At 42.2% G+C, this 15,830-nt stretch overlaps 1 protein-coding gene across 2 annotated transcripts; it reads right to left on the bottom strand.

The window, feature by feature from the left end:
* Positions 1 to 1,169: 1,169 nt before the first annotated feature.
* BUB3 (BUB3 mitotic checkpoint protein) lies at positions 1,170 to 12,027 on the bottom strand. Of its 2 annotated transcripts, XM_049855680.1 has the most exons (8): positions 11,917 to 12,027; positions 11,333 to 11,527; positions 10,721 to 10,790; positions 8,775 to 8,926; positions 6,031 to 6,189; positions 4,161 to 4,338; positions 3,693 to 3,909; positions 1,170 to 1,505 (listed from the first exon to the last, which is right to left on the bottom strand). In XM_049855680.1, the coding sequence occupies exons 2-8, from the start codon at positions 11,525 to 11,527 to the stop codon at positions 1,496 to 1,498; spliced, it is 981 nt and encodes a 326-aa protein (XP_049711637.1). In that variant the 5' UTR covers positions 11,917 to 12,027; the 3' UTR covers positions 1,170 to 1,495. The 2 variants fall into 2 exon arrangements, with proteins under 2 accessions (XP_049711637.1, XP_049711638.1); XM_049855681.1 differs by lacking the exon at positions 1,170 to 1,505 and having other exon boundaries at positions 3,689 to 3,909.
* Between the last annotated feature and the right edge of the window lie 3,803 nt (positions 12,028 to 15,830).

Below are 15,830 nucleotides of genomic sequence, written 5' to 3'. Positions count from 1 at the left end.
GGAAGTTTTAGTTTGGGGGGCACTGAGTTTTACGTTAAAGGTGACGGAATATTTTGGAAAAGGATAGTAATGATGGTGATACTACACGAAAAATGCAATCAATATCACTGAACTATAAATGCAGAAGTTGTGTTGACGAATGTTTTGGCGCGTCTATCTTCACCACATTTTTTTTTTTTTTTAATGTATTTACTATCAGTTATGGCCAAAAGGTTTGAAAGTCACCACGTTACAAGATGGAGGACTTGGAGCAGAGCCTGGGGGCTGCTGCATCACCGACGGGGGCGGAGGTGACCCTCTAAGGCTGTGGGATAGTAGGGATATGAAGAAAAGAATAAACAGAAACTAAGAAATAAAGAAGAATATGTGGATAAGGGAGACCAATGAAAACACCAAGGTAAGTACACCTGGGTAATTTGGGGAAAAGGTGGCTAAAATCATCAACAGGCAAACTGTGAAGAGCCGGTTAAGCGGTACACAGGGGAGGCAAGGAGAGCGAGTTTAGGTTAAGACACCCAAGTGGAAATACAAAAAAAGCTCCCCGACACTATGAGCTCAAGTAAAGGTCCACAGCATGGCTTTAGCTTGGTCACCTTTTATAATACTGTATTAATTCCCTTTTGGTTACACAATGTTTGCAAGTTATGCTTTGTCCTCAACCAAGTCGTTAGGGATTTAAAAAACAATCATACTAAAGAACCCATATAATCGGTTTCTTGGTATTACATTATTTCCCTTCCCCAGGGTCCCGCTTTGATTTAGCATTTGACGGATAAACAGAAAAGGGTCTGTCGTTTGGCTACACGCACAGGGAGGTACACGCTACACGCATCCTACTGTGCTGGCACTACCAGGAGGGTGTCGTGCCAAAGGGCACCCACCGGCTGCCACACAGTCTGTGCCCATCCAGAGTGAAGCTGCACAGCTGGCTCAAAGGCCCTGCTGATCCAGGGAAGGGGCACGAGGGAAATGGCAGGACTCCAGGAGATCACTTTATCCAGAGCTGAGCCCCCAGCGTACATCAGAGCAGCCCTAATTAAGAGAGGCAGCGTGGATCTAAAGGTAAACTGTCATCCCCACCATGCTCTTGATAAAGGGGGTTTTGCCTTACGGAGCCTTTTTAAGCAGTAAATTACACTAATCACCAACGTTTAAAAACATCCAACATGTAAGGGTTCTGAATCTCTGATTTATTAGACAGCACAGAAATAACAGGGGAGACTGTGTTACAAAACGAGCTCGTGCTGCTCAGAAACAGCGCCGGGCTTGCTGGGGGAGAAGACGACTCTTCAGACTGCTGCACAAGAACACACAGACTCCCAGTCCTACACAGAGTATTAAACGGTACACAGACAAATTTCCTTCAAGACAGAAAGCAGAGAGATCCACCAAGTAAATGACGTGTCCACAATGATTAGAACACACCCCTTCGGGAGACCACGTATTCGCAGGAAGGAAACAAAGCTTCCACAGGGAAGCCACTCTCACGGGATGATTAGGTAGACCTGCAATGAAGAAAACACATTTCAAAAGACAGGCTCAGACTACATTAAGTTTTCACTGAAATGCTTAAGAAATAAAAATAAGACACTTCTCTGTATCAAAAGAATTTTTTAAAAACTACATCATGGATAAATTTCATTAAGGACCAAGTCCTATTCAGAGATACGTATTTGCAAATAACAAAAAGAAAATGCTTAACCATAAAAGTACTATTTGGAACTACCTAGAATAGGCCAAGCTAAGTTCGTGTTCTGCTTTAGAGCATTACATTGAAATGAATCTCATTCTCACTATAATTCTTTTCTTTTTAACCTTAATCACCAACGGCTGGTCAACTGAAATGGACATGAGAACTATATAAATGTCAGAGAAATATGTAAACCTCATTAATGTTTCCAAAAATTCATTTAGAGATAGAAACAGGTCCAAATAGATGCCTGTCTAAATGTACTGCAATTACGTTACAATTATTTTCCAAATACACAGATATGCTCTGTCTTTTCTCAGTTCATTACTGACTCAAACAATTTGCCCTTCTGGGATCAATTGTTTGCTAATAAATAATTGTTTACAGTCACAAAATGATGTTAGGAGGTTTTCTTATTAGTTTTCCTTCTGCACCCTAATAAGATTGAAAACTAGCTGATTCCCAGGAGTCTAACCTTAACCTCGCTTTGTTTAACAGCCCAGGAAATGATGAACCATCTGCTTCAGAAAATAATGGACGGCCAAGAGGAAATATTGTTTAATTGTAGATTAACCTCCTCATGAGGCAGTCTGAAGCAGCTTCAGAATTAGCAACTATAACCAGCAAAAGAAACAAACGGCTCAAGAGCCTTTTCCTCTACCATTTGAGGTCCAAGAGGAATGTAAAGAGATTTCTATTACCTATATTTATTTACAAACACTTATCTCCACAATGGAAACACAAATCACTGAGGTCAAACCGATTCTCAAAAATGCAGTCACTGCCCTTCAATTCTGTTTGCCCAAATACCTTTAACATACCAAACCATCTCATGTATTAAAACTGTGTCTAAAAATAAATAAATAAAAACCTCTTTTCCATTATTTTCAGGTTCTTATAATATTGAAATTAGTATTTTTCCCTGGTTTCTTTGTTAAAAGTAATAAATCTACCACTGGTGAGTACAAATTGTTTTATTATCATCAACATGGCATTTAAGTAAATCAAATCTTGTCAAGCACATGGTAACTTACAAGTTCAAAAGAAAAAAGAACTGCATGAGATCGAAACAGCCGGCCAGGACACGAGATACAAAAGTGACTGATTAAATGCAAACACAGCCTTTACCCAACAGGCTTCACAGGCTAAGTCTGAAGCCACATCTGTGGAAGCACATGAATATTTAAGACTCTGCCACCTCTCCGGTGCTCAACCGGCCTAGCAAGGGTGTCACACCAATTTTAACGCAGATAAACACAGAATCCTGAAAATATTCAGTTATTCCATAAATATTTATTGAGGACATCCCCCAAGGGCATAGCGACAAGAGGAACAGAGACTAGGACAGACATTTGAGATAGGTATTCTATGAGTTAACACATGCCCAAGTATCGGTTTTCCCCCAAGCCTGGTGGAGGTTAAGTGAAACCACTGCCCTGTTGTACCGAAAAATTTAAATGGTTCCACTCAGTCGACAGCTACAACCACGAGCCAGAGATATCTACGAAAATTTCAAAAGTAAGGAGGTTTGCTATTCCAGGCAAGGCCGTATTACTCTGAGTTTCCAATATAACCTGAAGGTCATTCACACTGTGTAAATATTAGAAAAATAACCTCTGTGGAGAGGAAAGATTTTTGGCAGTTCAAATTCTTAAATATCTTAAATAGAATTTGCTAAAATAAATTATTCCTGAATTCCTCAACTTAATTTTGAAGCAATGAGCTGGTAATAACTCCAGAGATTCAAATAATAGTGACTATTCAAGAAGAATAAGAGTTTGACATTCTTCTCTGCAAAACAACTAGGCACAATTTTATCCATCAGACGTCTATCAACGTACGGATATTGAAAGCTTGGGAGAACAAGATAAAATCAACTCCAAACCTACAGTCAGCTGTAATATCAAGCAGGCATCAACACAGCTATTCATGAATTTAGAAAAATTAATAAATCCTGGGTTGAATGCAAGAAAAGGCTCCAATACAGGTGAAGCACACTCACTTGGGTTTTGTTTCTGCATCTGTCACTTGGCGAATGAAGATACCATCTTCGGGATGTTCCGTGTCATCCATTTCATACATATATGATGATGCTATTGCAAGTGTGGTCCCGTCGTTACTGAAGGCGAGGGAGGCAATGCTGGTGGGATAGCGGTGGAACTGGCACAGTCGCTTTTTGTTAAATGGGTCCCAAATATTTACGAATCCGTCAGAACCACCTGCAAGTAGTTTCAAACAGTTTAAATGGTTCTTAATACCAGATATGGAAATAATCGTTATCTTAACAAACTGTTTAAGGTCATAAAAGTTACATTTTCCCCCAAAGACTACTGTACGTTTTTTCCAAAATACTATAAAGAGCAAGCACATTTTGTTTTAATTCTGCCTAAGTTCTAATGTTTAATGTTTTATTAATAGCAAAATGAAACTACCTTAGTCATCAGCTACAGGCTAACAGACCACACTTTACCTGTGGCAAACGTATTGTGGATGTTGTGAAAGGAAATGGCATTGACTGGGTAAATCTGCTCAATATTATTTTCTTTTAGTCGGTGACATTTGAAGGCATACTTCTTCTTCTGCACCTCAGGGCTGGGGTCCAAGTACTCAACGGCCACCCGACCTTCAATAGAGCTTAATACATAACCCTACCAGAAGGAACCAGAGAAGGAAAAAACGGTGAATCCAGCTTCTAAAAACAAGGCACTAATTCCCAAATTCAACCCATACTACAGAAAGACGATCATCTCAAAAACGAAAAGAATATTTGACCAGGTTTTAACAAGGCATGAAGCTGTACTAGCATAGTTATGACCATTCCTAGACTTTAATACTAATAATACCTGTTTAAAAAAATAAATGAGGCTACCATCACTTGCTTTCTTCCTGATACCCGTACCTTGCATGTTGTAATCAATAATTTCTATTTACTCTGTCAAGAAAACAAGGACTGTAAAGTGTTTTAGTACTATTTATTTGTTGTTTTATCCAAAAGGGGACTCAAACTCCGTTCTGTCACTTCAAATCTGTTCTTTTTGTTCTACACCGCTAACAGCTGCAAGAACTGTTCCTTCACTGGGGGAGGGAGCATCATTAATCCAAATAAACTGAAAAAGCAGCCTTCCATCTCATTCATTCTGCCCCCTGCATTTAACTATAGTGAGTCAGAGCTTTAAGAACATTCGAATGTGGTTTACAATTTCAAACCTTTTCTCGCTTTTTCTTGAAATAACAAACATACCAAAGAAAGTACAATAGAAGCTGAATGTGAAATCTATTCGTTTATACGTGTTTCTTAATCCTTCAAGGTATGAAAAAGATATATCCCTGGAAAAGTGCTTATGGAGCAAAAAAAAAAAAACTCAGTAAGACCCTACTTTTGATTATTTATTCATTCTAAACTGGAGATACAGTGCTACAGAAAATTTTAGGCACAAAGACACATTAAAATATTTCTGAACGCAAGCTTATTTTAATCACGTATGTAAACCTCAAAAATCTCATGTAACTGCAATCCTTTAACTTAAAGGGCAATTTACAACTTCCTAAAATAAAGAATTGTGATCGTCATTTGAGGTACTGGCCTTTTGAGATAGAAGAATAACTGACATAAATTATCTCCAATCACCTCACTGTTTCAAGTTCTACAACCACTAAAGGGCAGCCACAAGGCTCCCAAGCTATCTGGTGTCTATAGTGACTTTTCCTCTTATGAAATTCCCACTACAGCTGACCACATCACCGACTTCCCTTAGAACCTTAAGGATTCGGGGTGGGGCGGGGGGGTGGTGATGGCTCACCAACAAATAGGCAAATCTCATACAGTAATAATCATGAACAGGGATGCCTCCTAGCCTCAACGGTGTTCTTTAAAAAAAAAAAAGTTATCAAAGTTCTGCTGTCAGATTGGTGAATGAATTCTATGATTATTAGGGTTACAAAGAGGCAAAAAAAGACAACAGCAAAATCCATAGTCCAAATTTTCATATTTAAATTTGAATTCACTGGTTTGTAAATGGAAATATCTGTAAACTCTCTTCAATTATCACGTACCAGTCAAGCATTCTGGCCCAGGAATCAACTAGGAATCAGCAAGAATAAGGCCTCCATTCAAACCACTGTGCAATCCCGGGCAAATTACTTAACCTCTCTGAACAGCAAGTCATTTCTAAGATGCAGTTAACACACTGCCTTTTAACAAACGGCTGTGAAAAACATTAAATGAGAATTATCTGAAAGAACTTTGTAAATTCTAAATTACCACTCAAAACGAACAAAAACTGAGCAAATCATTACTATTTTCAAATTCCAGAAAAGGGGAAAAAGAAACCAGCCAGTACCTGCTTGTTGGGAAAGGCGCGTATGCAGCGGGTCTGGTACTTCAGGCTGGACTCCCGGCGCTGCTGCACGTAGCCCATGTTCCGTAAGTCCCACACCAACACTCGGCGGCCCGCCGTCCCCACGATCAGCCGGTCTCCAGACACTGAGAGGGTGTACACCTTCAGAGCGAGATCGAAACTTGCTGAAAACCATTTACTTGCCTGAAAATGGCATTCTGCCCCAAAGTAAAGTGCATCTAACCATAAAACCATTCAAAAAATGTTAGCTGATCAAATTCCCAAATGCAAGTATCAATTTTAAATACTGCAGTAATTCAAACCAAGTAATTCACACAAACAGCAAACTCGGGATGTTCCTAACACTCCACCAAGTATTATACAATGTACAGAATTCGTTCTATAAAGGCGCTACTGAAGACTTTATTTTCTTCATTACTAAAACAAATCACGTTATTAAACTAATTTTTCCAACTTTCTTGATTTATTCAGAAAAACTACAAGTATAACAAAAATAGTCATAAGGGAGGTAAGAGCCATAAAATAACTCAGGATACCTTCCAATGGGCTTCAGGCTTTTTGTAAAGAAATCATTTTGGAAGTTATTTTTCTATGAGCACCTCTGGAAGGAGATTTCATTTTGCAACTCTTTAAAAAACTGTGACTTTCTCCGGCTGTCACACTGAATAAATAGACCTTTCTAGAAGAGTGAGGGAGCCATCATTAATTGGCTACTTAGGTGCTCTTGGTGGCACAGGAACACGAAATTAAAAGACAGGGAGAGTGGTCTGGCATATGACAAGGCAAATTTTTCTGCCCTGATGTCATATAAACACTCAAGACAGAAACTCATCGTTCAGGAAAAAATTTTACAGCATTTTTCCCCCTAAACATGTCTTATGTTCCCCTTATAACACCTTTTTCTTCAATATTAAAACTGCTTTCACAAGAACTCCTTTCTAATAAATCCTGTCATTTCCTGAAATCAACATTTAAAGTGGTTTCTTTTCAAATATAACATTATTGGGGTCCGAATAGTCAGCAAAGTCATAAAAATGGTGTCAAAAAAAAATTTCCTGCTATTACATCATTTTTAAACCCAGACTTCAGACACATAACTATACTCTGCACATCACTTTCAATTAAAAACAACTAATTTAATCTGATTTAATATTCTGAAACCTGAAGAATCATTATAAAAGCTGCAAAGGGGCCCCATGACAAAGTAAGACATCTCTTTAACGTTCACTAATTAAACCACACGGTAAATAATCACTAGGATGTTAACTACAGACCAAGAGTTGAAATAGCCAAGTTGGGTTTAACAAAGCAAGGACCCAATAGTACCTACAATCTAGCCTTAAAATTCAACAACTGATTTTGCCCTTGAAAAAGAAATTAAGAAATTCAAAATAATAAATTTAATATAAGTGGATTTCATTACAAGAAATATAACATCTGCCATCGTTCATTCAGGAAACAAAGTATCTACAGTAAAATGAAAATTTAAGATGTGTGAAGTACCAAACTTAAAAAATAAGAGAATCAGAAAGAGGTTGATGTATAAAGGTACAATTGTATCAGGAATTTTATCTTAAATCTTTACTACACAGGTGACACACGAGATTCAAGCAGTGCTTTCTAGCCCCACTGATCATAAATCAAGTGAAACTACTGTCATGCTACTGACTAGGTATATACATTTATCAAAGGAAGTATTAAAAAAAAGTGACATAATGAACCTTGCTGAACCAATAAGCAGCTTGATTCAGTGTGGCTGTCCATTATATGACATTCTGTCAGCTATTTATCACAGCTCTTAACATGTTACATACGACCATAAATCAAAACTAGAAACAATGCAATTATTTTATTCTGAACAAAGGTCTTGCCAGGAGTAGATTCAACTGTGATGTGACAAAAATAATGGCTCTGTGGATGCACTACAGTATATAATGATGGCTAACAGGAACTCAACAGTATATTTACAATGAGGAATAGACTCAAGTGAAAGATACCTTTAAACGGCTAAAACAATCAATCTTTCAAATTAACCACCACCTGATCAAGTCTGATTAGGATACAGCAAGAGTGTTCAATTACACTTTCAACACACAGACCAAAAGGTTAGAATAATACACAAAGTTTCAGCTTTAAGAAGCTTCACTCACCGAAAAAAAAAAAAAAAAATCCCTAAAAAAATTACATGTCACCATTTAACAAAATTAACAGGCAAAGCCAAGGGACACAGGACACCTTTCCGACTAAACTTGAAATCATAAGCCATTTCATTCCCTTAACCATCAACTCAAATGAAACCTCAGGTCATAAATGAATGAGTGATGAGCCACCTCATTTTCTGATTTGGGCAGATCAAATCCAATTTAAGACAGTCAACAATCTTTGCTAAATGACATCTCTTAGGAGGCTGTGGGTTACTTCTTAGTCCTAAAATTTAAAGCATTAACAACACATGAAGTGGGTTTATTTAAGTCTAATGCTCTCCAGTACAACAACAACAACAACAAAAGTTATCCATAAGGTCACCATGAAGCAGAGCGGATTCAATGACAACATTCAACAGCAAAATCCCCAAGTTAATTTCCCTTTATAGTCTAATTTTATTGTAGTTATGAAATAGGCTCTTCATTGACTCTTACCCTCTAAATTCAACACTACAGTCATCAAACATGCATCAAGTCAAATCACCCCAACGACCATAATTCCTGTTAATATAAAGTGCCTACCTTTTCAGGCTGAGAGAAGGTTCCGGCATTACAAGGAGTTCTAGGATCCCACAATTTAACTGTCTGATCCCAACTTCCAGTAACCATCACATTCACTTCTGGGCAGTATTCAACACATCTGATAGGGGCATCATGCGTCCCAACAAGATTATCTATAAGATGGAAAAAAATACTTAACACCAAAGTTTTACATCTCTACTAAACAAGATTCCTCGAATAAACAAATAAAGAAACATTCATTGGACTGTAACGAATCAGCTACAACCAATTCCAGAGAAACGTGTCTGTGTGTGGAAATCTTTCCATGACTGCAAAACGTCACCCATTCTTCTCTCTTCACCTTACAGTACATAGTTCAATCCACTAGCATGGCACCCTCAAGGGCTGCCTTGAATCACGGACTACATTAAAATGGTGGCCCATCTGTTACTTTCCCCTCTTCATTCTAGATTCCATAAAATCTGAAATTTTAACTCTGTACCTGATATAACTAGAACAAGGTCTAGTACATAGTAGGTGCTCAAGAAATACCTGTTGAATAAACAAATGAGTGAAGAACTTTGCTCTTCTAGATCTTGACAAAGACTCACCTTGAGTAGTAAAGCCAATGCTTATAAGATACTGATTTACATGGTTATAGGATCATCCGAGACCCTGGGATGAGGAAAGTGGGGAGTCTTATTTCACTTTGTTTTCATGATGGGTCAAACTCCCAATACAAAAATTTATCTTCTTTCAATGTCAACTCTCCACACCATCTCACTCATTCATTCAACTAACATGACTAAGTGTCTACAAGGTGGCACAATCTGTGCTACACACTAGGGATACAACAACGAACAATATGGGGTCTTGAACCTCAGGCAGGAAAGCTACTTGCTTAATAATACATCATTTACACAATGAAAAGTTGTGAAATTTGGCAATGATCTTCTGAGAATAAGCAGCCAAATCCCTAAATTATGGCCCATAATACCCAAAATCTTTGTTTGCTTTCCATTGTTTCCTGCCTTCCCCCAAGTTTTCAAAGAAATACGACCTAAACATGTAAACTTCTTATTATGTAGGGTAAGCTGCTGGCCAACAAAATCAAACACCGCAGTTACAAATTACAATACGAAGTAACTTCGTACACAAGCCTCTTTTATTTTTTTGGCAAAATGTTGTATCCATGCTTCCATCTATCCTCTCATTGTCCAACTCACCCTCTATCTAGTCATATCTCCGTTCTACCACCTCCTTCAGGTACTTCCATGTCTAACATATACGTATAACAAAACAAAGGCTCAGCTAGAGAGAGCTGTGCATCTGGGTTCCATTCCAATCTGTGCCCCAAAGTCACCATAAAAAAGTAAGCAAGTCATCTCGTATCTGGACTTCTAGGAAATTACTTAAGTCAACGAAAATATGTCATCTTGCTCTTTATTCAACAAATCCAAGTGAAGCACATTTTACTGCCGAATAATTACACACAGAGAATTAATACAGTGCCTAGACAAAACTAGCTATTTTATAATGTTAAAGAAATTTTAAAAAACAAAAAAAGAACCTGTCCTTCTTCATCTGAACTAAATTAGCTTCAGAAACTAGAACTCTGAAGCATCAGCACAGTGCTGGGAAGTCCAAATGGAACACAAGCCACACAGGATCCAAGTCCACTTATAAGGACAAAGTAAAAGTCAAATAGTTGAGTGCCACTTCATGTATCCCCCTGGGACAGAGATGACAACATACTTTACTGCAATATACATGCACATATACACACATATATATGCTTTGTGATAGGTAACTTAATGGTCATTGCTTGAATCAAAAAGCCCTAAATTCAAGCCACTTCTATCTGTGGCTAAGCAATTTACAAATGACTATTCCTAAGTAAATACTTATACCCTAGAAACTACACAATCTAACACAAAAATAAACTGGCAAAATCGTGATCATATTACCTTGATCGGTATTCAAATCATGCATTTTCAGTTGATGATCTAACCCCCCGCTCCAGGCGTGAGTTGGATCCTAGAAAAAATGAAGTTTCAGATCATTCAAAACTTCAAAAGTTTAAAAAAAAGGCCTGAAACCCCTCTCTGTACAGCCAACTATTTGGGTTTATGCTCAGAATAATGAGCATTGGGCTCAGCTATCCACTGCAAACGAACAGAACAGCATGAAAAGCAAGAAATGACAAAAACTACCATGTCAGCTAATTAAGGGCCGGCTGGTTTACCAAGCTCACCACACTGACTGAGCTTAAAAGGGCCTTCTTTCTAAACCTTCCTCTTAACAGGGCTGCCAAGCCCTTGTCAGATTTCTGATCCAAGTGTCAAACGTCCAGAAAGTTCGCAGGACTGCTCTACAGACTCAACTTGAAAGCCGAGTCTCCGACGTTTGCCTTTCCCCAACATCAGACGGTACCTGGCTCAAGACAGGTGTTCCGAGAACGCTACAGAGCCGCCCCACTAACTTCACGGGCACCAGCCTTTACCCAGTAGCGGCCCAGGGACCCGACTAAGCCGAGCTGCCGTCAACACAGCCAGGGCAGGAGCGGGCCGGACACCTACGTAGAAGGCGCAGTCCAGGACGGCGCCCGTGTGCTGGTACTTGAGCCGCATGGAGTTGGCCGGCACATCGTAGAGGCGCACGGACGTGTCCCAGGAGGACACCAGCAGGAACTGCGAAGTGTTGGGGCTGAACTTCACCGAGGAGATGCCATCCTCCGGCGGCTGGTTCAGCTTGAACTCGTTAGAGCCGGTCATCTACGGAAAAGGCGCCCACTCAGGTCCCCAAGGGTCCCGGCGTCGGGGGGCTCGGCCGGCCGGTGGCGGGACTCGGGGAGGGACAGAGAACGAGGGCGACCGTTCTCCGCGCCTGCGCAGAGCCTGCGCGCCGCCACAGTCGGCCTCACCCCCGCTGCCCCTCCCCCGCCCACCCGGCTAGCTCGGCCCGCGCCGTCGCACCGCTCCTCCAGCCCCCCGCCCGCCGCCGCACCCAGCCCTGCCGCGAGGCCCGCCGCCCAGACGCCGCCAAAAGAATACGGGGAAGGCGGTGGAAGCGCAACTGGCACCCCTGCGGACGGCTCCGCGGGCTCCCAGCCCCGGAGCTCCCTGGGGAGGCTGCTCCTGCGCCCCGCCGCCTCACCCCCTACCTTGAGCTCCTCTCAGAAACAACGCCGCCACCGCTCCCGCCGCCTGGCCACTCTCCGAGCATTCGCGGCGGGCGGGGGGGCGAAGTAGGCGGAGAGGAAGCTCTGGCGGATACCTGTCATTGGCTGATTTCAAACGCCAACGTCTCACTCTAGGCAGCCGATTGGTCCGCTCAGAGGCCGCCGTCAGTCAATCCAGTCATCCTGTTCCGGCTCAAAGGGAAACCGCGGCTTTTCCGATCACGTGGTCTCGCTTTACTCCCAGGCTAAGGAACACACTCGCGGACTGGAAGAATGGAAACTACAACTCCTAGCGATCATCGCTCCACGGCTGCGCTTACGCCCCTCCCGCCGGCGTGAGGCACGCTGGGAGTTGTAGTCTCCCCAGGCCTACGCCCTCCCTGTTCTCGGAGCAGAAAGCGGCGAGGATGCTCTTTCTAGCTCTTCTGTTGGCGCTCTCCCAGTCTCGATCTGTCAGGCACAAGAATCCCATTTTGGTCAACACTCCCTACAGAGCTAAATCCTCTCTTTTCCAGGACGTTCATAAACCGTTGAAGTTAGCCAAAATTGGAGTGGAGAAGGAAATATTAGTCCAATCAACTAAATTATTTTGTCCTAATTTTTTTTCCCCAGTTTCCTGGAATTTCCCCCTATGAACCAGGGTATTACATTTCCCATTGTCTTAAATTTGACTGATCTCACAGAAACGCATCCTCATTTACATCGTTTTATCTCTCCATTCCATCTTCTTAGAAACACTTCCTAAGTGCCCACTGTGTGCCAGGCCTGATGAGATGCTCTGGGGAGACACATTCAACAGGCTACTCCTTGCCCTGGAGCAGCTCTCCTCCAGAAGACTGGGCAGACTGGGAAGCCAACAACTACTCTACAATGTGGAAAGTCTCAAGCACCTTTTAGAGATCTGTTTGGGTAGGGTCCTAAAACAACAGCTACAAGACCACCCCACCCCACTATTCTCCAGAGTTGCAGGCTGCTTCATTTTCTGTTTCTTGAATTCTCTGGAAATACAAGGATCAAGAAAGTTGCTTCAGTCAGAGAAGTGATCTGATCATTCATGAAAGGAAAACAATATTTATCACTTGAATGCAGTGACTCAGTGACTTTTGAATGTAAAAGGCTCACTGAATTTTTTTGGTTCAATCTATGCCATAACCCCCTTTTCACTGCCTTTTGTGAAGATAAAAATTCTTATTTTATTATTTGATTTTGTATGAAGTGGGAGGAAATTGTTGGGGTTAAAGTGCTCAACTTTTAAAGTAAAAAAAAAAAAATACACCAAGAAAAAGTCTTGTTGATCTTTATGCATTCACACACCCCAAATTAGGTACACTTCTTTTTATGACTCCTGCCACAATAAACACACTCAGCAATAACTTCCCTTCTACCCATTGCACTGATGATATGACTGCTGAAAAAGACAGATTCTTGCCCTCTATCCCCACCGGTTCTCATACTTGGTTCTCTAGCTCTTCTCTTTAGTTAATGGCTAAATTCAGAATTTAAAGAGAAAAAAATGCAATGCTTTGCCTCCATTTTAAGTTTGGCTAAATAATTTTTACCTCCTGACTTACTTGGTTCCCTCTCCCCATTGTTTATTTAATTCGATTAGTGTTTCAAGATTCTAAGCATGAATTACCGGCTAATAAAATCTAAGTGTATTTCATTACCCAGTGTGTGTATGATTCAGGTCCCTCTGGGCATGCAGTTGCAGCCAGACTCTATCTGAGTTTTAAGAAACGTCAATCTTTTAAATCCAGTTTAGAGCCTGAAAGAAGGCTGATGATTTTGCTGATTATTCAAATGAAGTGATAATCTTGAGATAGGAAATCTGGCAACAATGGAGTCTTGAACATTTTAAATTCAAATGCAAAGTCTATTTTGTGTTGTTGTGCTAATATCGAGTTGCCTGTAAAAGAGGAATTCCTAGGACTATTTACATTGTTGGATCACCTTTGATAATTTCTGGATTGGTTACACTTTATGACGAACTGGGAAAAAGTCATTCTGTAAAATCTTAAGGGCAAAATCACTTTGCCCTTAAGTGGCTTGACTGACAGTGGCTAGAGAAAACTATTTCCTGTAAGAAAAGTAAAGGTAGGTGGATGGATATAAGGCATGAAGTACTGTGAAAACCACCATCTCTAAGAAAACAGAAATAGCATAGGTCAATAGTCCTGTACCAGCAGCTCTGCAGATACAATTTGGCTATTTCTGCATGGATTTCCTGGGAGTGGGATTTATAAAGGGATCGTCTGGAACGAGAGAGCTTCGTTGAAATCAAATATGTGTGCACTATAAATCAGAAGAAACGGAACGCAGGTCGCTTTTGTTTACTCGCGCTGACTATTCAATATTTAGCATAGTACTCAGCATGTACTAGGGACCGGTAAATATTTATTGCGTTGAACTAAGTTGAGATGAAATAAATGCAGTTGAACTAGCTTAATATTGGCAGATGTGTTCTGACGACATCTTGGAATAGATGGTGATTTTTATGAAATCCAGTGTGAGAAGAAAAATATATGCATTATCCCGAGATTAACAAAATCGGATTGAATCTTTTTAACCAGGCATTTTAGATGAAACACTGCAGTTCTCATACAGTTTACAGATATTGCACGTTTTTACAAAATGCAGATAATTTCGATGCCTCTTGGTTCAAAGAGACAAGTTTATCCCGTACGTACGCCCCCTTCGGAAACCCTGGTAGCATGGTGGTTAAGAGCTAAGGCTGCTAACCAAAAGGTCAGCGGTTCAAATCCACCAGGCGCTCCTTGGAAACCGTATGGGGCAGTCCTACTCTGTCCTACAGTGTCGCTATGGGTCGGAATCGGGTCCACGGCAACCGGTTTTGGTTACGCGCCCCTTCTAGTGGCTGAGATCTGGCCTAGGCGTGGCGGACTCCCAAACCCTTGTACCGAATCATAGGGCACGGGCCCGGGGTCCGGGCAGCAGTACCGGGGAGCTGACCCTCTCGGCGTCCAACCATCGATCTCCTCATAGCTCTTGTTTCCTTTTCCCATGTTTTACAAAGGAACAGGTGGCCGCGATCTAACAGGCGCGGGAGCCTGAGATTTGCAAGACACTCGCGCGTCTGCTCCCTGGGTGCCGCGCGCTCCCAGGCCAGGGGCAGCGGCAGGTGTCCGGGCGCGGGATCCTTGGGAGCCCTAGCCTAGCTTCACGGTTCCTTTCAGCGCGAGAGACGGCACGTTTGCCGGTGATACGACCATTTAGCTGCGCACGTTGCAAACATTTAACCACACGCGTCCTTTGCCTTCCGCTCTTCTTTTGCCTAGTCTGAGGCCTCGGATCCCTCCTCCGCCGAAGCGCGGACTTTCCACTCAAGTTCCCGCGTCGCGAGGGGCATGAACCTGTGCGACGGCCCAAGAGCTGGGCGCGGCCCCAAAGAGCGAATCGCGCCTGGTTCCGAGAGAGCAAAACACTTTACCCCGCTCGGGCGGTGCCGCTCCGCCTGCCCGGCGCCCTGGAACAGGGGCACGTGTTGGCCATGTCGCAGCGCGCCCTGCCGCGGCAAAAGCCCACGTCAATCCCAGGGCTGGGAAGGTGCTGCCCAGGCCAGGCCTGGCTAGTTCCGGGAGGCAGCAGTTCCCAGCAGCGAGGCCCGCCTCCCCGCATTTGTCCGTCCCGGGGCCCTAGTGCGCCACAGCCCGGTCCAGGATGCTGGGATACAGGGGTGGGGGTGGAGATGGGGGTGCGGCTCCAGCCACTTGCCACCTCAGGCGGCGCCAAGGTCCCAACCTTTAACCCCTGGCCCCGGCCCCACCCTCCACTGGGGCTATCCCAACCTTCCCCCGACGCAGAGGCCTGGAAACCCTTCCACCGAAAAGCGGAAAAAACGTTTGCGCGTTAGCACACCACACAATCAATCCCACCGA

The sequence above is a fragment of the Elephas maximus genome, chromosome 16, assembly GCF_024166365.1.
Source record: "Elephas maximus indicus isolate mEleMax1 chromosome 16, mEleMax1 primary haplotype, whole genome shotgun sequence".
NCBI classification, from domain to species: Eukaryota; Metazoa; Chordata; class Mammalia; order Proboscidea; family Elephantidae; genus Elephas; species Elephas maximus.
This window is presented reverse-complemented; position numbering and strand designations above follow the sequence as displayed.